This window comes from Scyliorhinus torazame, unplaced genomic scaffold, assembly GCF_047496885.1.
Source record: "Scyliorhinus torazame isolate Kashiwa2021f unplaced genomic scaffold, sScyTor2.1 scaffold_489, whole genome shotgun sequence".
Lineage (NCBI taxonomy): Eukaryota > Metazoa > Chordata > Chondrichthyes > Carcharhiniformes > Scyliorhinidae > Scyliorhinus > Scyliorhinus torazame.
In genome coordinates, this window is record NW_027308216.1 from 129,700 (window position 1) to 154,727 (window position 25,028).

The 25,028-nt window shown below is 56.9% G+C and overlaps 1 protein-coding gene across 1 annotated transcript in view; it reads left to right on the top strand.

The window, feature by feature from the left end:
* Positions 1 to 18,447, top strand: part of LOC140406353 (cadherin-18-like) — a gene marked incomplete at its 5' end in the record, with an annotated part of 140,865 nt that extends 122,418 nt beyond the window's left edge. The window contains 2 exons of the mRNA XM_072494450.1: positions 17,628 to 17,879; positions 18,332 to 18,447. Of these exons, the coding sequence (XP_072350551.1) occupies positions 17,628 to 17,879; positions 18,332 to 18,432 (353 nt within the window). The remainder of the gene's footprint in view (positions 1 to 17,627; positions 17,880 to 18,331) is intronic.
* Between the last annotated feature and the right edge of the window lie 6,581 nt (positions 18,448 to 25,028).

Genomic DNA, 25,028 nt, shown 5'->3' on the forward strand with positions numbered 1-25,028 from the left:
AGCCCAGGCTCCAGTGAGAGCTGACACTGCAGAGTGAGAGCCCAGGTGCCAGGGAGAGCTGACACTGCAGAGCGACAGCCCAGGTTCCAGTGAGAGCTGACACTGCAGAGCGAGCCCAGACTCCAGTGAGAGGTGGCACTGCAGAGCGACAGCCCAGGTTCCAGTGAGAGCTGACACTGGAGAGCGAGCCCAGGTTCCAGTGAGAGCTGACACTGGAGAGCGACAGCCCAGACGCCAGGGAGAGCTGACACTGGAGAGCGAGCCCAGACTCCAGGGAGATGACACTGGAGAGTGACAGCCCAGGTTCCAGTGAGAGCTGACACTGCAGAGTGACAGCCCAGGCTCCAGTGAGAGCTGACACTGCAGAGTGAGAGCCCAGGTGCCAGGGAGAGCTGACACTGCAGAGCGACAGCCCAGGTTCCAGTGAGAGCTGACACTGCAGAGCGAGCCCAGACTCCAGTGAGAGGTGGCACTGCAGAGCGACAGCCCAGGTTCCAGTGAGAGCTGACACTGGAGAGCGAGCCCAGGTTCCAGTGAGAGCTGACACTGGAGAGCGACAGCCCAGACGCCAGGGAGAGCTGACACTGGAGAGCGAGCCCAGACTCCAGGGAGATGACACTGGAGAGCGACAGCCCAGGTTCCAGTGAGAGCTGACACTGCAGAGCGACAGCCCAGGTTCCAGTGAGAGCTGACACTGGAGAGCGAGCCCAGGTTCCAGTGAGAGCTGACACTGGAGAGCGAGCCCAGGTTCCAGGGAGAGCTGGCACTGGAGAGCAACAGCGCAGGTTCCAGTGAGAGCTGACACTGCAGAGTGAGCCCAGACTCCAGGGAGAGCTGACACTACAGAGTGACAGCCTAGGATCCAGGGAGAGCTGACACTGCAGAGCGACAGCCCAGACTCCAGTGAAAGCTGACACTGCAGAGCGAGCCCAGACTCCAGTGAGAGCTGGCACTGGAGAGCGACAGCCCAGGTTCCAGTGAGAGCTGACACTGCAGAGCGACAGCCCAGACTCCAGTGAAAGCTGACACTGCAGAGCGACAGCCCAGGTTCCAGGGAGAGCTGACACTGCAGAGCGACAGGCCAGGTTCCAGTGAGAGCTGGCATTGGAGAGTGAGCCCAGACTCCAGTGAGAGCTGACACTGCAGAGCGACAGCCCAGGTTCCAGTGAGAGCTGACACTGCAGAGCGACAGCCCAGGCTCCAGTGAGAGCTGACACTGCAGAGTGAGAGCCCAGGTGCCAGGGAGAGCTGACACTGCAGAGCGACAGCCCAGGTTCCAGTGAGAGCTGACACTGCAGAGTGAGCCCAGACTCCAGGGAGAGCTGACACTGCAGAGCGACAGCCCAGGTTCCAGTGAGAGCTGACACTGCAGAGCGACAGCCCAGGCTCCAGTGAGAGCTGACACTGCAGAGTGAGAGCCCAGGTGCCAGGGAGAGCTGACACTGCAGAGCGACAGCCCAGGTTCCAGTGAGAGCTGACACTGCAGAGTGAGCCCAGACTCCAGGGAGAGCTGACACTGCAGAGCGACAGCCCAGGTTCCAGTGAGAGCTGACACTGCAGAGCGACAGGCCAGGTTCCAGTGAGAGCTGGCATTGGAGAGTGAGCCCAGACTCCAGTGAGAGCTGACACTGCAGAGTGACAGCCCAGGCTCCAGTGAGAGCTGACACTGCAGAGTGAGAGCCCAGGTGCCAGGGAGAGCTGACACTGCAGAGCGACAGCCCAGGTTCCAGTGAGAGCTGACACTGCAGAGTGAGCCCAGACTCCAGGGAGAGCTGGCACTGGAGAGCGAGCCCAGGTTCCAGTGAGAGCTGGCACTGGAGAGCGAGCCCAGGTTCCAGTGAGAGCTGGCACTGGAGAGCAACAGCGCAGGTTCCAGTGAGAGCTGACACTGGAGAGCGAGCCCAGGTTCCAGTGAGAGCTGGCACTGGAGAGCGAGCCCAGGTTCCAGTGAGAGCTGGCACTGGAGAGCAACAGCCCAGGTTCCAGTGAGAGCTGACACTGGAGAGCGAGCCTAGGTTCCAGTGAGAGCTGACACTGGAGAGCAACAGCGCAGGTTCCAGTGAGAGCTGACACTACAGAGTGAGCCCAGACTCCAGGGAGAGCTGACACTGCAGAGCGACAGCCCAGGTTCCAGGGAGAGCTGACACTGCAGAGCGACAGCCCAGGTTCCAGTGAGAGCTGACACTGCAGAGTGAGCCCAGACTTCAGGGAGAGCTGACACTGCAGAGCGACAGCCCAGGTTCCAGTGAGAGCTGACACTGCAGAGCGACAGCCCAGGTTCCAGTGAGAGCTGACACTGCAGAGTGACAGCCCAGGTTCCAGTGAGAGCTGACACTGGAGAGCGACAGCCCAGGTTCCAGTGAGAGCTGACACTGCAGAGTGAGCCCAGACTCCAGGGAGAGCTGACACTACAGAGTGACAGCCCAGGTTCCAGGGAGAGCTGACACTGCAGAGCGACAGCCCAGACTCCAGTGAAAGCTGACACTGCAGAGCGAGCCCAGACTCCAGTGAGAGCTGGCACTGGAGAGCGACAGCCCAGGTTCCAGTGAGAGCTGACACTGCAGAGCGACAGCCCAGACTCCAGTGAAAGCTGACACTGCAGAGCGACAGCCCAGGTTCCAGGGAGAGCTGACACTGCAGAGCGACAGGCCAGGTTCCAGTGAGAGCTGGCATTGGAGAGTGAGCCCAGACTCCAGTGAGAGCTGACACTGCAGAGCGGCAGCCCAGGTTCCAGTGAGAGCTGACACTGCAGAGCGACAGCCCAGGCTCCAGTGAGAGCTGACACTGCAGAGTGAGAGCCCAGGTGCCAGGGAGAGCTGACACTGCAGAGCGACAGCCCAGGTGCCAGTGAGAGCTGACACTGCAGAGTGAGCCCAGACTCCAGGGAGAGCTGACACTGCAGAGCGACAGCCCAGGTTCCAGTGAGAGCTGACACTGCAGAGCGACAGCCCAGGTTCCAGTGAGAGCTGACACTGCAGAGCGACAGGCCAGGTTCCAGTGAGAGCTGGCATTGGAGAGTGAGCCCAGACTCCAGTGAGAGCTGACACTGCAGAGTGACAGCCCAGGCTCCAGTGAGAGCTGACACTGCAGAGTGAGAGCCCAGGTGCCAGGGAGAGCTGACACTGCAGAGCGACAGCCCAGGTTCCAGTGAGAGCTGACACTGCAGAGTGAGCCCAGACTCCAGTGAGAGCTGACACTGCAGAGTGAGCCCAGACTCCAGGGAGAGCTGACACTGGAGAGCGAGCCCAGGTTCCAGTGAGAGCTGGCACTGGAGAGCAACAGCCCAGGTTCCAGTGAGAGCTGACACTGGAGAGCGAGCCTAGGTTCCAGTGAGAGCTGACACTGGAGAGCAACAGCGCAGGTTCCAGTGAGAGCTGACACTGCAGAGTGAGCCCAGACTCCAGGGAGAGCTGACACTGCAGAGCGACAGCCCAGGTTCCAGGGAGAGCTGACACTGCAGAGCGACAGCCCAGGTTCCAGGGAGAGCTGACACTGCAGAGCGACAGCCCAGGTTCCAGTGAGAGCTGGCAGTGCAGAGTGAGCCCAGACTCCAGTGAGAGCTGACACTGCAGAGCGACAGCCCAGGTTCCAGTGAGAGCTGACACTGCAGAGCGACAGCCCAGGCTCCAGTGAGAGCTGACACTGCAGAGTGAGAGCCCAGGTGCCAGGGAGAGCTGACACTGCAGAGCGACAGCCCAGGTTCCAGTGAGAGCTGACACTGCAGAGTGAGCCCAGACTCCAGGGAGAGCTGACACTGCAGAGCGACAGCCCAGGTTCCAGTGAGAGCTGACACTGCAGAGCGACAGCCCAGGTTCCAGTGAGAGCTGACACTGCAGAGCGACAGGCCAGGTTCCAGTGAGAGCTGGCATTGGAGAGTGAGCCCAGACTCCAGTGAGAGCTGACACTGCAGAGTGACAGCCCAGGCTCCAGTGAGAGCTGACACTGCAGAGTGAGAGCCCAGGTGCCAGGGAGAGCTGACACTGCAGAGTGAGCCCAGACTCCAGGGAGAGCTGACACTGCAGAGCGACAGCCCAGGTTCCAGTGAGAGCTGACACTGCAGAGCGACAGCCCAGGTTCCAGTGAGAGCTGACACTGCAGAGCGACAGGCCATGTTCCAGTGAGAGCTGGCATTGGAGAGTGAGCCCAGACTCCAGTGAGAGCTGACACTGCAGAGTGACAGCCCAGGCTCCAGTGAGAGCTGACACTGCAGAGTGAGAGCCCAGGTGCCAGGGAGAGCTGACACTGCAGAGCGACAGCCCAGGTTCCAGTGAGAGCTGACACTGCAGAGCGAGCCCAGACTCCAGTGAGAGGTGGCACTGCAGAGCGACAGCCCAGGTTCCAGTGAGAGCTGACACTGGAGAGCGAGCCCAGGTTCCAGTGAGAGCTGACACTGGAGAGCGACAGCCCAGACGCCAGGGAGAGCTGACACTGGAGAGCGAGCCCAGACTCCAGGGAGATGACACTGGAGAGCGACAGCCCAGGTTCCAGTGAGAGCTGACACTGCAGAGCGACAGCCCAGGTTCCAGTGAGAGCTGACACTGGAGAGCGAGCCCAGGTTCCAGTGAGAGCTGGCACTGGAGAGCGACAGCCCAGGTTCCAGTGAGAGCTGACACTGCAGAGCGACAGCCCAGACTCCATTGAAAGCTGACACTGCAGAGCGACAGCCCAGGTTCCAGGGAGAGCTGACACTGCAGAGCGACAGGCCAGGTTCCAGTGAGAGCCGGCATTGGAGAGTGAGCCCAGACTCCAGTGAGAGCTGAAACTGCAGAGCGACAGCCCAGGTTCCAGTGAGAGCTGACACTGCAGAGCGACAGCCCAGGCTCCAGTGAGAGCTGACACTGCAGAGTGAGAGCCCAGGTGCCAGGGAGAGCTGACACTGCAGAGCGACAGCCCAGGTTCCAGTGAGAGCTGACACTGCAGAGTGAGCCCAGACTCCAGGGAGAGCTGACACTGCAGAGCGACAGCCCAGGTTCCAGTGAGAGCTGACACTGCAGAGCGACAGCCCAGGTTCCAGTGAGAGCTGACACTGCAGAGCGACAGGCCAGGTTCCAGTGAGAGCTGGCATTGGAGAGTGAGCCCAGACTCCAGTGAGAGCTGACACTGCAGAGTGACAGCCCAGGCTCCAGTGAGAGCTGACTCTGCAGAGTGAGAGCCCAGGTGCCAGGGAGAGCTGACACTGCAGAGCGACAGCCCAGGTTCCAGTGAGAGCTGACACTGCAGAGTGAGCCCAGACTCCAGGGAGAGCTGGCACTGGAGAGCGAGCCCAGGTTCCAGTGAGAGCTGGCACTGGAGAGCGAGCCCAGGTTCCAGTGAGAGCTGGCACTGGAGAGCAACAGCGCAGGTTCCAGTGAGAGCTGACACTGGAGAGCGAGCCCAGGTTGCAGTGAGAGCTGGCACTGGAGAGCGAGCCCAGGTTCCAGTGAGAGCTGGCACTGGAGAGCAACAGCCCAGGTTCCAGTGAGAGCTGACACTGGAGAGCGAGCCTAGGTTCCAGTGAGAGCTGACACTGGAGAGCAACAGCGCAGGTTCCAGTGAGAGCTGACACTACAGAGTGAGCCCAGACTCCAGGGAGAGCTGACACTGCAGAGCGACAGCCCAGGTTCCAGGGAGAGCTGACACTGCAGAGCGACAGCCCAGGTTCCAGTGAGAGCTGACACTGCAGAGTGAGCCCAGACTCCAGGGAGAGCTGACACTGCAGAGCGACAGCCCAGGTTCCAGTGAGAGCTGACACTGCAGAGCGACAGCCCAGGTTCCAGTGAGAGCTGACACTGCAGAGTGACAGGCCAGGTTCCAGTGAGAGCTGGCATTGGAGAGTGAGCCCAGACTCCAGTGAGAGCTGACACTGCAGAGTGACAGCCCAGGCTCCAGTGAGAGCTGACACTGCAGAGTGAGAGCCCAGGTGCCAGGGAGAGCTGACACTGCAGAGCGACAGCCCAGGTTCCAGTGAGAGCTGACACTGCAGAGTGAGCCCAGACTCCAGGGAGAGCTGACACTGGAGAGCGAGCCCAGGTTCCAGTGAGAGCTGGCACTGGAGAGCGAGCCCAGGTTCCAGTGAGAGCTGGCACTGGAGAGCAACAGCGCAGGTTCCAGTGAGAGCTGACACTGGAGAGCGAGCCCAGGTTCCAGTGAGAGCTGGCACTGGAGAGCAACAGCCCAGGTTCCAGTGAGAGCTGACACTGGAGAGCGAGCCTAGGTTCCAGTGAGAGCTGACACTGGAGAGCAACAGCGCAGGTTCCAGTGAGAGCTGACACTGCAGAGTGAGCCCAGACTCCAGGGAGAGCTGACACTGCAGAGCGACAGCCCAGGTTCCAGGGAGAGCTGACACTGCAGAGCGACAGCCCAGGTTCCAGGGAGAGCTGACACTGCAGAGCGACAGCCCAGGTTCCAGTGAGAGCTGACACTGCAGAGTGAGCCCAGACTCCAGGGAGAGCTGACACTGCAGAGCGACAGCCCAGGTTCCAGTGAGAGCTGACACTGCAGAGCGACAGCCCAGGTTCCAGTGAGAGCTGGCACTGCAGAGCGACAGGCCAGGTTCCAGTGAGAGCTGGCACTGGAGAGTGAGCCCAGACTCCAGTGAGAGCTGACACTGGAGAGCGGCAGCCCAGGTTCCAGTGAGAGCTGACACTGCAGAGCGACAGCCCAGGTTCCAGTGAGAGCTGGCACTGGAGAGCGAGCCCAGGTTCCAGTGAGAGCTGGCAGTGCAGAGTGAGCCCAGACTCCAGGGAGAGCTGGCACTGCAGAGCGACAGCCCAGGTTCCAGTGAGAGATGACACTGGAGAGCGACAGCCCAGGTTCCAGTGAGAGCTGACACTGCAGAGCGACAGCCCAGACGCCAGGGAGATGACACTGCAGAGCGACAGCCCAGGTTCCAGTGAGAGCTGACACTGCAGAGCGACAGGCCAGGTTCCAGTGAGAGCTGGCACTGGAGAGTGAGCCCAGACTCCAGTGAGAGCTGACACTGCAGAGCGACAGCCCAGGTTCCAGTGAGAGCTGACACTGCAGAGTGACAGGCCAGTTTCCAGTGAGAGCTGGCACTGGAGAGTGAGCCCAGACTCCAGGGAGAGCTGACACTGGAGAGCGAGCCCAGGTTCCAGTGAGAGCTGACACTGGAGAGCAACAGCGCAGGTTCCAGGGAGAGCTGACACTGCAGAGTGAGCCCAGGTTCCAGTGAGAGCTGACACTGGATAGTGAGCCCAGACTCCAGTGAGAGCTGACACTGAAAAAAATGGGAACATTTCTCCCATGATTACTTCAATTAGAATTTCTAATAACTTTACCTCTGGAAATGCTATCATAGCAACAGCAAATGTAACCCTCCCCCACACGCCATCCTTTTTTATTTATCGCCTTCATTTAATGTTTGGAATAATAAACACTGTTTTCCCCAAAGCCCACACACAAGTATCACATGAATTTAAGACAGGCTTTTAACAGATTTAGCAGTTTGCCTGAATAGCACATTCTGGGTCTGGACCACGTCCCCAGTTTTGGTTCAGATCCCGGACTAGAACCCAACTATTTGCACTTGGTAAAAGTGTGGAGAAATAAAACTGCCCCACACGAGTGAGAACCCTGACCAGTGCACAGCTTTTATATCAACAAACTTTAATTTAAATAGAGAAATAAGCACATTAGGAAGAAATAAACAGTTTTACAGTTAACAGGTACAACATCTTGGCCGGGATTCTCCCCTACCCGGCGGGGCGGGGGGTCCCGGCAGGATGGAGTGGCGGGAACCACTCCGGCGTCGGGCCACCCCAAAGGTGCGGAATTCTCCGCACCTTTAGGGACCAAGCCCTCACTTTGAGGGGCTAGGCCCGCGCCGGAGTGATTTCCGCCCCTCCGGCTGGTGGGAAAGGCCTTTAGCGCCACGCAAGCCGGCGGCGGAAGGACTTCGCCGGGCGACGCATGCGCGGGAGCGTCAGCGGATGCTCACGGCATCCCCGTGCACGCGCAGTCAATTGCGTCAGGCGCCGCGGCGGAGAATCTATTTCCACGCATGGAATCGCGTCCGGCGCCGGTCCCTCGATTCTCTGGCCCCCGAAATGCGGCTTACCCGGGAAGTACGGCGCGCCGCGTATCCCCCAGCTGCGGCCATTGCTTGTGGTCCACCATGCTATTCCCTGCCCCCTACCGGCCAAGGTCCCAATGGCATATTTCTAACATGGTCCCAGCCGTCCGGGAAACGTGCGAGGCTGCTGCGGACTCAGTCCACAGCCGCCATGGTCGGGGACGGGCCGATAGACATCAGGGGGGGCCTGAGGGGGGACTGTGCCTTTATTTTGCGGGCAGTCCGGGCCGGGCGCACAGCCGGTCGGGGCACTATTTCCGCGGTCTGAGTCCGCCATGGAGCATGGCGCGGCCGCTGGAGACCGCTGCCATGCGCCTGCTCAGCCTCTGACCCGGAGGTGCAGGGCGGGCGTTTCTGCAGCAGGAGCTGGGAGCTTCACGATGGCTCCCTCTAGCCCCCTGCCCTGTAGCCCTTTGACACCAGTTTTTCTGGCATAAAAGGCCACAGTTTTCACGACGACGTGGGGACATAGTGCCTGAAACGGACAATGCAGCCCCATATATTTCAAATGCTATTTATGTATATAATTAACAACCAGGTTTTACTTACTTCTCTTGGTGCAGAGTCTGTGCTGGGAGAATCCATTTTTTTAGGGCCAAGATGAAAGTGTCCTGCTCAATTAGAGTCCTGGAAGCAACTCTTTTGTCCTGGAAGACCTGACTCCTCCTCTATTTGTGACACCAACTGCACTCAAATCACACGCCATTCTTTTGTCTCTTCTTAAAGCTTTGCCTTGATTTGTTTAGCCAGGCTCGAACGTTTGCAGCATAACATTAGCTCTGTATCTGCAAACAGGTAAAATAGCGTTTAATATTTATTCCAATACCTCTCCTGATTACCACACCTTTCATTACAGTTCTAGCAGACACTCAGCAGGATTCTCCGTCGGCGAGATCCGGCAGGCTCTGCCGGCAGGGTTTCCCGAAGGTGTGAGGTGGCCACAATGGGAAACCCCATTGTCCGGCTGCGGGAACAGAGAATCCCCCTGCTGGCAGGGGTGCGCCGTGCCGGAAAACGTGGCTGACAGACAGGAGAATCCCGCCCACACTGTCTGCAAGCATTTGAACCGAGGTTTTAATACTATTACTGCAAAAGTACAAACTATAATGCATGACAATTTCTTGTATTCATCACAAGGGTCAAGATAGAAGATGTTTCATCATATTAAACTGATGCAAATAAAGATATTAATATTGGAAATTTGCAGTTGGCAATGGCTGCCATGCACATCGGAAATCGGCTGGTATTTTCCAGCAGGCAGGATCGTCCAGTCCTGCTGATCACAGCCCCCACTCCATGGGACCGGAAGATGATCCCGTTGCCCACCAATGGTGGGCCACCTTTGCTGCTGCAAAACACACGCGGTGGGAAATGCCGCCCACTTTGACGTCTCGACTTTCATGTTGTATTCACATTGACACAATGCAGCGGCAACAGAAACAACAACTTGTATTTACATAAAAGCAAAATACTGCAGATAAAGGAAATCTGAAATTAGTCTTTTCGTTCTGAAGAAGAGGAATGTTTGACTCATAGAATCACAGATTCCCAACGGAGCAGAAGGAGGCCATTCGACCCATCGCGTTTGCACTGACCCTCTGAAAGAGCAATCTACCACTCTTTCGCCCTAACCCCACAACCCCAGCTAATCTGCACGTCTTTGGACTGTGGGAGGAAACCCACGCAGATACGGGGAGGACGTGCAGACTCCGCACAGACAGTGACCCCAGCCGGGAATCGAACCCGGGTCACTGCCGCTTTCAGGCAACAGTGCTAACCACTGTGCTACCGTGCCGCCCGGGGTCCCTGGTGCTGTGAGGCAGCAGTGCTAACCACTGTGCCACCCCTAAACATTTAACTCTGTTTCTCGCTACACAGATGCCACTAGACCAGCTGAGCTTTTCCAGCACATTCTGTCTTTGTAATTATCTAACATTTTAAACACAACAAAATATCCCAAATAGCATCCAGGGGTTTGACACTGATTCTCATCAGGAGAAATCTGGAAAAAGGACAAAAATCTCAGGCAAAGACGCACAATTAAAATTGAGATTGTCGTAACAGAGGAATGAGAAGTTGTGAAGGCAATTGTGGATAATTACAACCGGGGATGCTGAAGGTGGCTGAATTCATGGAGAGAAGATGTTTCAGAGGGTTGTGGGGCGAGCAGAGGTTACAGAGGTAGGGAGGGTTATGTGGGCTGGAGGAGGCTATAGAGATAGGGAGGGCTGTAGAGTCTGGTGGAGGTTATGGATGTAGGGAGGGTTGAAGGAGTTGGAGGAGGTTACAGAGATATGGAGGGTTGTAGGGTCTGGTGGAGGTTATGGATGTAGGGAGGGTTGAAGGAGTTGGAGGAGGTTACAGAGATATGGAGGGTTGTAGGGGCTGGAGGAGGTTACAGAGATAGAGAGGGTTGTAGGGGCTGGAGGAGGTTACAGAGATCGGGAAAGTTGAAAGGACTGGTGGAGGTTACAGATGTAAGGAAGAGTGAGCCCCTGGAGTGATTTGAACACAAGATTTCAAAGTTTAAAATTGAAGTGTTTCTTTGCAGGAGGCAGTCTTGCTGAGTGAGCAGGGGGAGCCGCGTGCAAATAAGGACACGGCAGCAGAATGTTAATGATCTCAAGTTAATGGTGTTTGATGCACGGCAGACCAGGCAGGAGGCCATTGAACTCGTTAAATTGAGAGATAACAAAGGAATGGGTGAGGAATTCCAGCAAATGAGCTGTGATGGGGTGGAATTGGACGTTGTTATGGAGCTGGAAAGAGGTGATGAGGCAATATCACAATAATGTTTGAGCAGAAGAAGTCAAATGCAAGCTCTTCTCACTCTGATTGACACAGTAAAGTGTTCAGTGTAGCTATTCAAGCCCAGAAGAGTGTCCAGTTGGCAGGTTTCGACAGCAATGCTGCAGTTCACCAATCCAATCAATAAAGACAGGAAAAGATTCTGGGCGGAGTTTTCCAATTCCCATTTTTGCACCAACTGCAATGCGAATGAAGCGGAGAAACCGACAGCTGACCACTGGCCGCACAGCTGACCACCGGCCGCACAGCTGACCACCGGCCGCACAGCTGACCACCGGCCGCACAGTTGACCACCAGCCGCACAGCTGACCACCAGCCGCACAGCTGACCACCGGCCGCACAGCTGACCACCGGATGACAGCTGACCACCGGCCGGCCAGCTGACCACCAGCCACACAGCTGACCACCAGCCGCACAGCTGACCACCAGCTGCACAGCTGACCACTGGCTGCACAGCTGACCACCTGCCGCACAGCTGACCACCAGCCATACAGCTGACCACTGGCCGCACAACTGACCACCAGCCACACAGCTGACCACCAGCCATACAGCTGACCACTGGCTGTACAGCTGACCACCGGCCACAGAGCAGACCACCTGCCACACAGCTGACCACTGGCTGTACAGCTGACCACCCACCACACAGCTGACCACCGGCCGCACAGCTGACCATCGGCCGCACAGCTGACCACCAGCAAAACAGCAGACCACCAGCCACACAGATGACCACTGGCCGCACAACTGACCACCAGCCACACAGCTGACCACCAGCCATACAGCTGACCACTGGCCGTACAGCTGACCACCAGCTTCACAGCTGACCACCAGCCACACAGCTGACCACCGGCCGTACAGCTGACCACCGGCCGCACAGCCGACAACCGGCCGCACAGCCGACCACCAGCCACACAGATGACCACCAGCCACACAGCTGACCAGCGGCCGCACAGCCGACCACCAGCCACACAGCTGACCACCAGCCACACAACTGACCACCAGCCACACAGCTGACCACCAGCCGCACAGCTGACCACCGGCCGCACAGCCACACAGCTGACCACCAGCCACACAGCTGACCATCAGCCACGCAACTGACAACCAGCTTCTCAGCTGACCAGTGGCTGCACAGCTGACCAGTGGCTGCACAGCTGACCGCCAGCCACACAGCTGACCACCAGCCACAGAGCTGACCACCGGCAGCACAACTGACCACCGGCAGAACAACTGACCACCGGCCATACAGCTGACCACCGGCCGCACAGCCGACCACCAGCCACAGAGCTGACCACCAGCCACAGAGCTGACCACCAGCCACAGAGCTGACCACCGGCCGCACAGCTGGCCACCAGCCACACAGCTGACCACCAGCCACACAGCTGACCACCAGCCACAGAGCTGACCACCGGCCGCACAGCTGGCCACTGGCCACACAACTGACCACCAGCCGACCACCAGCCACAGAGCTGACCACCAGCCGCACAGCTCACCACCGGCCACAGAGCTGACCACCGGCCACACTGCTGACCACCGGCCGCACAACTGACCACCAGCCACACAGCTGACCACTGGCTGTACAGCTGACCACCAGCCACACAGCTGACCATCGGCCGCACAGCTGACCACCAGCAAAACAGCAGACCACCAGCCACACAGATGACCACTGGCCGCACAACTGACCACCAGCCACACAGCTGACCACCAGCCACACAGATGATCACTGGCCGCACAACTGACCACCAGCTTCAAAGCTGACCACCTGCCACACAGATGACCACCAGCCGCACAGCTGACCACCAGCCACACAGCTGACCACCGGCCGCACAGCTGACCACCAGTCACACAGCTGACCACCAGCCACACAGCTGACCACCAGCCACACAGCTGACCACCGGCCGCACAGCTGACCACCGGCCACACAGCTGACCACCGGCCGCACAGCTGACCACCAGCCACACAGCTGACCACTGGCCACACTGCTGACCACCGGCCGCACAACTGACCACCAGTCACACAGCTGACCACCGGCCACACAGCTGACCACCAGCTTCACAGCTGACCAGTGGCTGCACAGCTGACCACCGGCCGCACAGCTGACCACCATCCGCACAGCTGACCACCAGCTGCACAGCTGACAACCGGCCGCACAGCTGAGCACCGGCCGCACAGCTGACCACCAGCCACACAGCTGACAACCGGCCGCACAGCTGAGCACCGGCCGCACAGCTGACCACCGGTCGCACAGCTGGCCACCGGTCGCACAGCTGGCCACCGGCCGCACAGCTGACCACCGGCCGCACAGCTGACCACCGGCCGCACAGCTGACCACCAGTCGCACAGCTGACCACCAGCCACACAGCTGACCACCAGCCGCACAGCTGACCGCCAGCCACACAGCTGACCACCGGCCGCACAGCTGAACACCAGCCACACAGCTGACCACCGGCCGCACAGCTGACCACCAGCCACACAGCTGACCACTGGCCACACTGCTGACCACCGGCCGCACAGCTGACCACCAGCCAAACAACTGACCACCAGCTTCACAGCTGACCACCAGCTTCACTGCTGACCAGCGGCTGCACAGCTGACCACCGGCCGCACAGCTGACCACGATCCGCACAGCTGACCACCGGCCGCACAGCTGACCACCAGCCGCACAGCTGACCACCGGACGACAGCTGACCACTGGCCATACAGCTGACCACCAGCCGCACAACTGACCACCAGCCACACAACTGCCCACAGCTTCACAGCTGACCAGCGGCCGCACAGCTGACCACCATCCGTACAGCTGACCACCGGCCACACAACTGACCACCAGCTTCACAGCTGGCCACTGGCCGCATAGCTGACCACCAGCTTCACAGCTGACCAGCGGCTGCACAGCTGACCACCGGCCGCACAGCTGACCATCAGCCGCATAGCTGACCGCCATCCGCACAGCGACCACTGGCCACACAGCTGACCACCGGCCACACAGCTGACCACCAGCCGCACAGCTGACCATCAGCCGCATAGCTGACCGCCATCCGCACAGCGACCACTGGCCACACAGCTGACCACCGGCCACACAGCTGACCACCGGCCGCACAGCTGAGCACCGGCCACACAGCTGACCACTGGCCGCACAGCTGACCACCGGCCGCACAGCTGACCACCGGCCACACAGCTGACCACTGGCCGCACAGCTGACCACCGGCCGCACAGCTGACCACCAGCCGCATAGCTGAGCACTGGCCGCACAGCTGACCACCGGCCGCACAGCTGAGCACCGGCCGCACAGATGACCACCGGCCACACAGCTGAGCACCGGCCGCACAGCTGACCACCAGCCACACAGCTGACCACTGGCCACACTGCTGACCACCGGCCGCACAACTGACCACCAGTCACACCGCTGACCACCGGCCACACAGCTGACCACTGGCCGCACAGCTGATCACTGGCCGCACAGCTGACCAACGGCTGCACAGCTGACCACTGGCCACACAGCTGGCCACCGGCCGCACAGCTGACCACCAGCCGCATAGCTGAGCACCGGCCACGCAGCTGACCACCGGCCACACAGCTGAGCACCGGCCGCACAGATGACCACTGGCCACACAGCTGAGCACCGGCCGCACAGCTGAGCACTGGCCACAAAGCTGACCACTGGCCACACAGCTGTCCACCGGCTGCACAGCTGAGCACCGGCCGCACAGCTGACCACTGGCCGCACAGCTGACCACCAGCCGCACAGCTGACCACCGGCCACACAGCTGTCCACCGGCTGCACAGCTGAGCACCGGCCACACAGCTGACCACCAGTCACACAACTGACCACTGGCCACACAGCTGACCACCAGCTTCACAGCTGACCACCGGCCACACAGCTGACCACTGGCCACACAGCTGACCACCAGCTTCACAGCTGACCACCGGCCACACAGCTGACCACCAGCTTCACAGCTGACCAGCGGCTGCACAGCTGACCACCAGCTGCACAGCTGACCACCGGACGACAGCTGACCACCGGCCGCACAGCTGACCGCCATCCACACAGCGACCACTGGCCACACAGCTGACCACCGGCTTCACAGCTGACCAGCGGCTGCACAGCTGACCACCAGCCGCACAGCTGACCACCATCCGCACAGCTGACCACCGGCCGCACAGCTGACCACCAGCTGCACAGCTGACCACCGGCCACACAACTGACCACCAGCTTCACTGCTGACCAGCGGCTGCACAGCTGACCACCGGCCGCACAGCTGACCACCATCTGCACAGCTGACCACCGGCCGCACAGCTGACCGCCATCCGCACAGCGACCACTGGCCACACAGCTGACCACCGGCCACACAGCTGACCACCGGCCGCACAGCTGACCATCAGCCGCACAGCTGAGCACCGGCCGCACAGCTGACCACCAGCCACACAGCTGACCACTGGCCGCACAGCTGACCACCAGCCGCACAGCTGACCACCGGCCGCACAGCTGATCACTGGCTGCACAGCTGACCACTGGCCGCACAGCTGACCACCGGCCGCACAGCTGACCACCGGCCACACAGCTGACCACCGGCCGCACAGCTGATCACCAGCCGCACAGCTGACCACTGGTTGCACAGCTGACCACCGGCCGCACAGCTGACCACCGGCCGCACAGCTGATCACTGGCCGCACAGCTGACCACTGGCCGCACAGCTGACCAACGGCTGCACAGCTGACCACTGGCCACACAGCTGGCCACCGGCCGCACAGCTGACCACCAGCCGCATAGCTGAGCACCGGCCACGCAGCTGACCACCGGCCACACAGCTGAGCACCGGCCGCACAGATGATCACTGGCCACAAAGCTGACCACTGGCCACACAGCTGTCCACCGGCTGCACAGCTGAGCACCGGCCGCACAGCTGACCACTGGCCGCACAGCTGACCACCGGCCACACAGCTGAGCACCGGCCACACAGCTGACCACCAGCCGCACAGCTGACCACCGGCCACACAGCTGTCCACCGGCTGCACAGCTGAGCACCGGCCACACAGCTGACCACCAGTCACACAACTGACCACTGGCCACACAGCTGACCACCAGCTTCACAGCTGACCACCGGCCACACAGCTGACCACTGGCCACACAGCTGACCACCAGCTTCACAGCTGACCACCGGCCACACAGCTGACCACCAGCTTCACAGCTGACCAGCGGCTGCACAGCTGACCACCAGCTGCACAGCTGACCACCGGACGACAGCTGACCACCGGCCGCACAGCTGACCGCCATCCGCACAGCGACCACTGGCCACACAGCTGACCACCGGCTTCACAGCTGACCAGCGGCTGCACAGCTGACCACCAGCCGCACAGCTGACCACCATCCGCACAGCTGACCACCGGCCGCACAGCTGACCACCAGCTGCACAGCTGACCACCGGCCACACAACTGACCACCAGCTTCACTGCTGACCAGCGGCTGCACAGCTGACCACCGGCCGCACAGCTGACCACCATCTGCACAGCTGACCACCGGCCGCACAGCTGACTGCCATCCGCACAGCGACCACTGGCCACACAGCTGACCACCGGCCACACAGCTGACCACCGGCCGCACAGCTGACCACTGGCCGCACAGCTGACCACCAGCCGCACAGCTGACCACCGGCCGCACAGCTGATCACTGGCTGCACAGCTGACCACTGGCCGCACAGCTGACCACCGGCCGCACAGCTGACCACCGGCCACACAGCTGACCACCGGCCGCACAGCTGATCACCAGCCGCACAGCTGACCACTGGTTGCACAGCTGACCACCGGCCGCACAGCTGACCACCGGCCGCACAGCTGATCACTGGCTGCACAGCTGACCACTGGCCGCACAGCTGACCACCGGCCGCACAGCTGACCACCGGCCACACAGCTGAGCACTGGCCGCAAAGCTGACCACCGGCCACAATGCTGACCACCAGCCGCACAGCTGACCACCGGCCGCACAGCTGACCACTGGCCGCACAGCTGACCACCGGCCACACAGCTGACCACCAGCCACACTGCTCCCTTGGCATTGCCCCCTGACACTCTGCAATCTAATTAACTACTCCGACTCTACATTTAAAGACTGATGTCAGACCTTCTCGTTCCCTTTACTTTCCCAGCAGAAAGAGCCCCAGACCGCCCAATCATTTCTGTGTTCTCTCATTTCTCAGAAAGATTTTGTGATTTTGTTTCCGCCCTTGTCTCCGGTGCTTCAATAATCTTGCAGTAGTTTGCAGACCGGAACTGCACCCAGTACTCCAGGGGAATCTGATCAAGATTCTTTGCAAATTTACCATTAACTTCTGGCTGATGTATTCAATTCCTCTGTAAATGACCCCAGAACTTTGGTTACATTGTTTCCTGGCCGTATCAAACTGCATTGGTGATTTTTGTATCCGTATTCCCAATTCTATTTGTTCCTCTTCCCCCACTTAGGTTCTTAGCATCCAAAGGATAATTGGCTTCTTATTCCATCCACCAGAATGAATCACCTCACCTTTTGCTCTGTTGAATTTCTGTTGCCATTTATTTGTCATTCTGCCTTTTGTTAGTTAAATCCCCCAATTTGGAGTCATTTTCAAGTTGTGAAACCGGACATTTGTCAATTATGTAGTCTGACGTGAATGTCACACCGTGTGAATTTGAAGCTGATACTTGATTAAAGTCCTTTTCATCTTGTGCTGCTTGTTTTGAACCTCATGTTTCATTCATTGTACCATGTTTCTTGTTACAGACAGCACAGCTAGCATCATGATACGACAAAGGAAATTCAGCCGGCACCTCCAGGAAGTCTATCAGCTCCCAGTTGTGGTCTCTGACAGTGGAACGCCCATTCTGAGCAGCACAGGCACTCTCACTATCAGAGTGTGTGCTTGTGGGAGAAACGGCAAGGTTCGAACATGCAGTGCTGAAGCGTACCTTTCTGCAGCGGGTTTGAGCACTGGGGCATTAATCGCCATTTTACTGTGCATTGTCATCCTGTTGGGTAAGTGCTTTGTAGAATTGGCAACAGTAAGACCTTAATAACGGTGAAATTCACCTTGGGCTCCCAACCGCAAGATTAACTGCTTTAGAACCCTCCAAAGGGTCAAGGAGTAAAATAAGCCCTTGATACAGTCTTGCATTATCAGCCAAGGTGAACTTCAGCCCAATGTTCCGATCCGATGGTGTTTGTGATCAACCGAGATGAGATGTGGAAATGGAGATACATTCCTGTCTCAATCCTTCTTCTGATCATTTCTGTTTGATTCTGTCTGTGTACTCAAACATCAATTAACTTAAAAATATGTAAACGCACAATCTTCCTGTACTTTGAATATCTAGCCGGTTATTACAACCTCCATCCTTATTGTGACTATATCCTTCTGAGCATTTTGATTGGCTGAATGAATGACTTTTAAAATTGTAAAGAGTCAATCGACACCCTTTTTTTTGAAGGTGCCGCCGAACAAAGTGATGTTGGAAGTGAAGAAGATGAAGAAATCATGTACGGCTTAAAATCTCAATTTCCCAATTCCCCATCCCTTCACATCACATAACTCAATCGTGCCAGGAACACATGGAAAGGTTTGCTGGCATCAGAAGGACAGTTTGTTTACTTTTTCATCTGTTACCAATTGAGCTTCAAGAACTTTGTTTAGTAATTTAGGACTATCTCCACAGTAATTAACTTGTTCATAGGGCGGGAATCTCCGTTGCCTGACGCCAAAATCATGTTCGACGATTGGGCGGGGAATGGGTTCCGACGGCGAAATCGGGCCCGACGGCAGTTTAACGGCGGTCAGACACGCTCCACCCCCTCCAAACTGGTCTCATCATGACGTGGGACGCACACCGTTGCAACTGCGTGTCCGCGTCACCGTCCGGCCCACCCGCGAGGCTCCGTCCCCAATGGGCCGAGTTCCCGATGGCGGGGCCGCGTGTGGTCACACAAATCGTGAACAAAGAACAAAGAAAAGTACAGCACAGGAACAGGCCCTTCGGCCCTCCAAGCCCGTGCCGACCATGCTGCCCGACTAAACTACAATCTTCTACACTTCCTGGGTCCATATCCCTCTATTCCCATCCTATTCATGTATTTGTCAAGATGCCCCTTAAATGTCACTATCGTCCCTGCTTCCACCACCTCCTCCGGTAGCGACTTCCAGGCACCCACTACCCTCTGCGTAAAAAAACTTACTTCGCACATCTCCTCTAAACCTTGCCCCTCTCACCTTAAACCTATGCCCCCTAGTAATTGACCCCTCTACCCCGGGGAAAAGCCTCTGACTATCCACTCTGTCTATGCCCCTCATAATTTTGTAGACCTCTATCAGGTCGCCCCTCAACCTCCGTCGTTCCAGTGAGAACAAACTGAGTTTATTCAACCGTTCCTCATAGCTAATGCCCTCCATACCAGACAACATTCTGGTAAATCTCTTCTGCACCCTCTCTAAAGCCTCCACATCCTTCTGGTAGTGTGGCGACCAGAATTGAACACTATACTCCAAGTGTGGCCCAACTAAGGTTCTATACAGCTGCAACATGACTTGCCAATTCTTATACTCAATGCCCCGGCCAATGAAGGCAAGCATGCCGTATGCCTTCTTGACTACCTTCTCCACCTGTGTTGCCCCTTTCAGTGACCTGTGGACCTGTACTCCTAGATCTCTCTGACTGTCAATACTGTTGAGGGTTCTACCATTCACTGTATTTTCCCTACTTGTATTAGAACCTGGCGTTGCGGCTGCGGACCATGTCCAGCGCCAAAGAAATGTACAACACAGGAACAGGCCGCAATACGTGCCGCTGGCCGAGGGGGCTTCTGCGAGGGCTGGGGGGACTGGTAGGCACTGGCCAGGGAATGGCCAGCGGGTGGGCTATGGGGTTGCGGATGGTGGGTCGGGTCCACGCACATGTTGTACGACGTGACTGCTGAAGGTCGGCGCGTGCGCATACCTGGCCCGGAACCTGGCCATTCTCCGGCCATTTTTGGTGTGTGAGGAGGCCATGGTGGACGTTAACAACCACCTGCGCATGCGCCAGCACATGCTGGTGCTCACGCGCATGCGCCAACTCGCGCCGGCCAGCGGAGGCCATTCAGTGCCAGTTGGCACAGCGCCAACCCCGCCAGCGCCAGCCTAGCTCCTGAAGGTGCTGAGGATTCCGCACCTTCCAGGGCGGCCCGACGCCGGAGTGGTTCACGCCGCTCCTCGGCACCGGTACTGCCCGCCCACCAGTTACCGGAGAATTCCGGCCTAGATTTCAGCTCAGTTCAAGGTAATAAGTTGAAGCTTTCTTCTGCTGTGACATTCTATAGAATGATAATTAGGAATCCAAAAATTTCCTAGTTGCCATGGATTCACAGCACAAAGCAAGAATTAAATTGATCATCTCTCCCAGATTTGCCAAAAGGATGACTGAGTGAGAACGTGAAAATGTCATCTTGCTGCATTTGGCGCAATGCGACCGGGATTACAAAGCGGCCTAAAACTGCACTGCGCAAGTGCAAATGGCCGCGAACCGCACCGTGCATGCGCAACAGCGCACTGAACGCCATGATGCCGAGGTCATGACATGTGCAAACTGCGGCACTGCCCACTTTTTAAAAATACTGCCCTGCAAGAGGAAAACGCTGTTTAAAATGTGGGAAACTCAACCACTATGCAGCCCTGTGCAGATCTGCACCACCAGTCAGGAGTCAGTGCTTGTAATTCCGCCAGCGTCGCATTCGAAGTGTGCAACATCGAAACGCAATTATGGCACTGGGGTCCTGCCATCTGACGGTGTCCAACCGACACGTAGAGACACGCCTACACTTTGAAATTGTTCAACCAGACAGGGCGTCCCTGCTAGGTGCGCACGCCTGCAAACAACTGAACATCATTCGACGGGTATACACCACAACTCCATCTCATTCGGATCGTCAGGCCACCATCGACGCCATCCTCACCCAGTACCCAGATGTTTTTAGCGGGATGGGCACGCTGCCGTATGAGTACAGGATTCTACTGCACCCTGATGCCAAACCAGTGGTCCACGCACCACGAAGAGTCCCTGCTCCGCTGAGGGAGCAACTGAAAGCAGAGCTTACAAGTCGACAACAGAAAGGCATCATCTCCAAGGTCACTGAACCAACCGACTGGGTCAGCTCGATGGTGTGCGTAAAGAAGCCTTCGGGGGAACTACGCATCTGCATTGACCCCAAGGATCTAAACAAAAACATTATGCGGGAACATTACCGAATCCCAAAGCGGGAAGAAATCACCAGCGAGATGGCACACGTGCATTTCTTCACAAAACTGGACGCATCACACGAATTTTGGCAATTCCAACTTGAAGAATCCAGCAGAAGGCTCTGCACCTTCAACACGCCCTTTGGCAGATTCTGCTACAACTGAATGCCATTTGGCATCCTCTCAGCATCAGAGATTATCCATCGCATCATGGAACAGATGATGGAGTGAATAGAAGGGGTTTGTGTCTACGTTGACGATATCGTAATCTGGTCTACAACCCCAGAGGAACATGTGTTGCGACACAAGAAAGTATTCCGACGCATACATGAACATGGCCTCAAGCTAAACAGGTCCAAGTGTTGTTTTGGGACATCCATGCTGAAGTTCCTGGGTGATCAAATTTCGAAACATGGGGTGCGCCCGGACACAGACAAAACTAAAGCCATCGAGGCAATGAAAGTCCCCAAGGACAAGAAAGCAGCACTGCGCTTCCTGGGAATGGTTAACTTCCTTGGCAAATTCATCCCGAATTTGGCCACACACACGACGGCCCTACGTAAACTGGTCAAGAAATCAACCGTCTTCGAGTGGCAGAAGGAACACCAGACCGAGTGGTTGGAGCTGTAGGCCAAGCTCACCACTGCACCCGTCCTTGCATTCTTCGACCCAGACCGAGACCAAGATATCCACAGATGCGAGTCAGGATGGCTTTGGGGCGGTGTTGCTTCAAAGAGACGATACATCATCCTGGGTCTCAGTAGCATACGTGTCATGGGCAATGACAACCACTGAGACCAGGTACGCGCAGATTGAGAAGGAATGTTGAGGTCTTCTCACCGGCATCCTCAAATTCCATGATTATTTCTACGGCTTGCCAACCTTTACCGTCGAGGCGGATCATAGGCCTCTGGTCCACATCATCCAAAAGGACCTGAACGACATGACGCCTCGTTTGCAGAGAATTCTGCTCAAACTCCGGAGGTATGATTTCAATTTGGTGTACACGCCTGGCAAGGAGCTCATCATTGTCGATGCATTGTCCCGCTCCGTCACCTCACTGAGTGAGCCACTGGAAATCATCCAGCACATTGAATCGCAGGTTCAAATGTGTGCAAGCACCCTCCCGGTGACAGACGAGAAGCTCGTTCTCATCCGAGAAGAGACGGCCAAAGACCCCCTGTTCAGCGAGTCATCCACAACCTCAGCAATGGCTGGCAGAAAGGGCAATGCCCTCAATTCTACAACGTCAAGGACGACCTGACGCTGATCGACGGCATCCTGCTCAAACAGGACATGATAGTCATCCCGCTACGTCTCCAGAGCATGGTGCTGCGGCAAATTCATGAGGGACACCTGGGCGTAGAAAAGTGCAGACGCAGGGCGCAGCAAGCTGAATAGGCCCGGCATCAACCAGGACATCACGGACATGGTCCTGAACTGCGAAACCTGTCAGAGGTTCCAACCAGCGCAGAGCAAGGAGACGCTCCAACCATATGACCGAAAGACCTCTCCGTGGTCCAAGGTGAGCATTGACCTATTCCACGCGAATGGTCGCGACTACATCTTACTCATCGATTACTTTTTGAACTATCCTGAGGAGCTGAAGCTGCCAGACCTCACCTCACGGATCGTCATCAAAGCGGTAAAGAGACATTCTCACGGCATGGCATCCCGAACACCGTCATGAGCGACAATGGCCCGAGCTTCCACAGTCGAGAATGGTCAACGTTTGCCAAGAGCTACAATTTCAGGCATGTCACCTCCAGTCCGCACTACCCGCAGTCCAATGGCAAAGTTGAAAAAGGGGTGCACATCGTTACGCAGCTCATCCGCAAGGCCTCGGACTCTGCTTCCAGCATACACCTTGCACTACTTGCGTACCAGGCGACTCCCTTGTCCACTGGCATGTCGCCAGCTCAACTGCTGATGAACAGGGACCTGCGAATGACTCTTCCAGCCCTACACCTGCCCAACCCAGATCACCTATCGGTACGACAAAAGATGCAACAGTTTCGCAACAGCCAGAAGCAGGGCTATGACGCACATGCCACCGATCTGGACGTGCTGTTCCCGGCAGACACTGTCAGGATCACGATACCGAATGGTGGGTGGTTCGCCCCAGCTGTCGTCATTCGACAGGCCGTGCCCAGATCCTCTGTCATGCAAATGTCTGATGGCACCATTGTGCGAAGGAATCGAAGGGCTCTGCGAAAAATCGCACGCCCGCAACCACTTTCCCCTCCATTTCCACATGTCGACTTGCCACATCCAGACACCTCGAACCACGAGGCCACCCGTCGTGCCTCCCACTCCGTCATCCCCTCCACCACCTCTCCGGCGGTCGTCGAGGAACAGACGGAAACCCCAGGGACTGGACTTACGAACAATTGTTTTGTTTGTTTTGTTCTGTTCCTGTTCACTGTAGGCTCCAGTCAGTCACATTAGACAGACACATTCACATGGACATACATCTAAAAATAAACACAAAAAAAGGGGGGGGATGTAATGATATACAAACATGCAACCAATGGACAATCAGAATAGGACACAACCAATGGGTAATCAGGACACCCAGAGGTGGCATCACCACAAGGGGGCATGACACGAACACTCTAAATGGGACAAGATACACACACCCTGCCTCTTCCACAGACAGACACCTAGAGAGTAAGACAGGGCTGATCAGCAGCATCACACCCTAGCACATGGCTTAGGGCAAGCTGGTATAGTTAGACTGAGTTACTAGAGCTAGATTAGCAGAGTGTCGAACTCATTTAAGAACCGTGTCAATAGTTCAATAAACACGTTGAACTCATTTCATAGTCTGGAGCATCCTTTCGTAAAGCCTACATCCAGTAGAAGTTTATGTTGCACAAAGTAACATCACACAACAGAAACCTCACTGTGCAACCCATTCCAATGCAATTTATCATCTGATGAAACATACTGCCACTTTGAAACCACGCCAACCTTTTTTTTAATGCGCAATAGCAGTGGTTTGTTTCCCAATAAACTCAAAGACAAGAAACATGAAACTAATAAATCATGTAATCCATTTAGATTATCTTTGCTTAAAGCAGAGCACACAGAGCTGCCTGTGATGTGTGAGGCAAAGTTGATGCCCTGAGGATTTGCATGGCCTGTTTTCATTTCTGCAATGTTAAACGAAAGCTACTGCAGCGAAACACCCTTCCTGATGTTTGACCGACTTTAAACTATGTGAAATGGTTCCATTTTACGAAACAAAATACACAGTCATTCCAAAGTGTTTGTTACATCTCGAGTCGGAAAGGTCATGAGTGGGGATTCTGAATCATTTTAACTTGGGCACTAATGCAGCAGTAATCACAGATCAGAGCTCGGAGACTCGTAAACCAGCTTGGTTTCTGATATGGGATTTGCTGAATAATAAACACTGATTCCGATAGTCAGAGTTTGCAGTTATGCAGCACATCAACAGATCTCTCTGGGCTTGGTTGATTACTTTCATCCAATTAATGATTTCAAAGAACACTCCGTATCAGATGTGGCAGCAAGTTACAGTTAGCAATATCCCTCAAATATCAGTCGCCTGAGGGAGTGGCGCTGTTCAGAAAGCCAGGTTGGGCTGAATGGGCCAAATTGCCTCCGTTTGTGCTGTTATGACTCTGTGGGCTGAATCCTTGCTCCCAGGTCAGGAATCCAGAATCGTGACAATTCCCGGCCCCACAAACCCAACCTGGGAAGGAGTTCTCTGGAAGGGTGGATTTGCATCGGGGGGGGGGGGGGGTGAAAGTGGGAGTCATGGCCTGAAATCCCAGAAAGAGCTGGGAATCGTCAGGGTGCAGAGGCAGGAGGGAGGGTGTGGAGGGAGGAGGGGAGGAGGCAGGGTGCGGAGGCAGGAGGAGGGTGTGGAGGCAGGAGGGAGGACGTGGGAG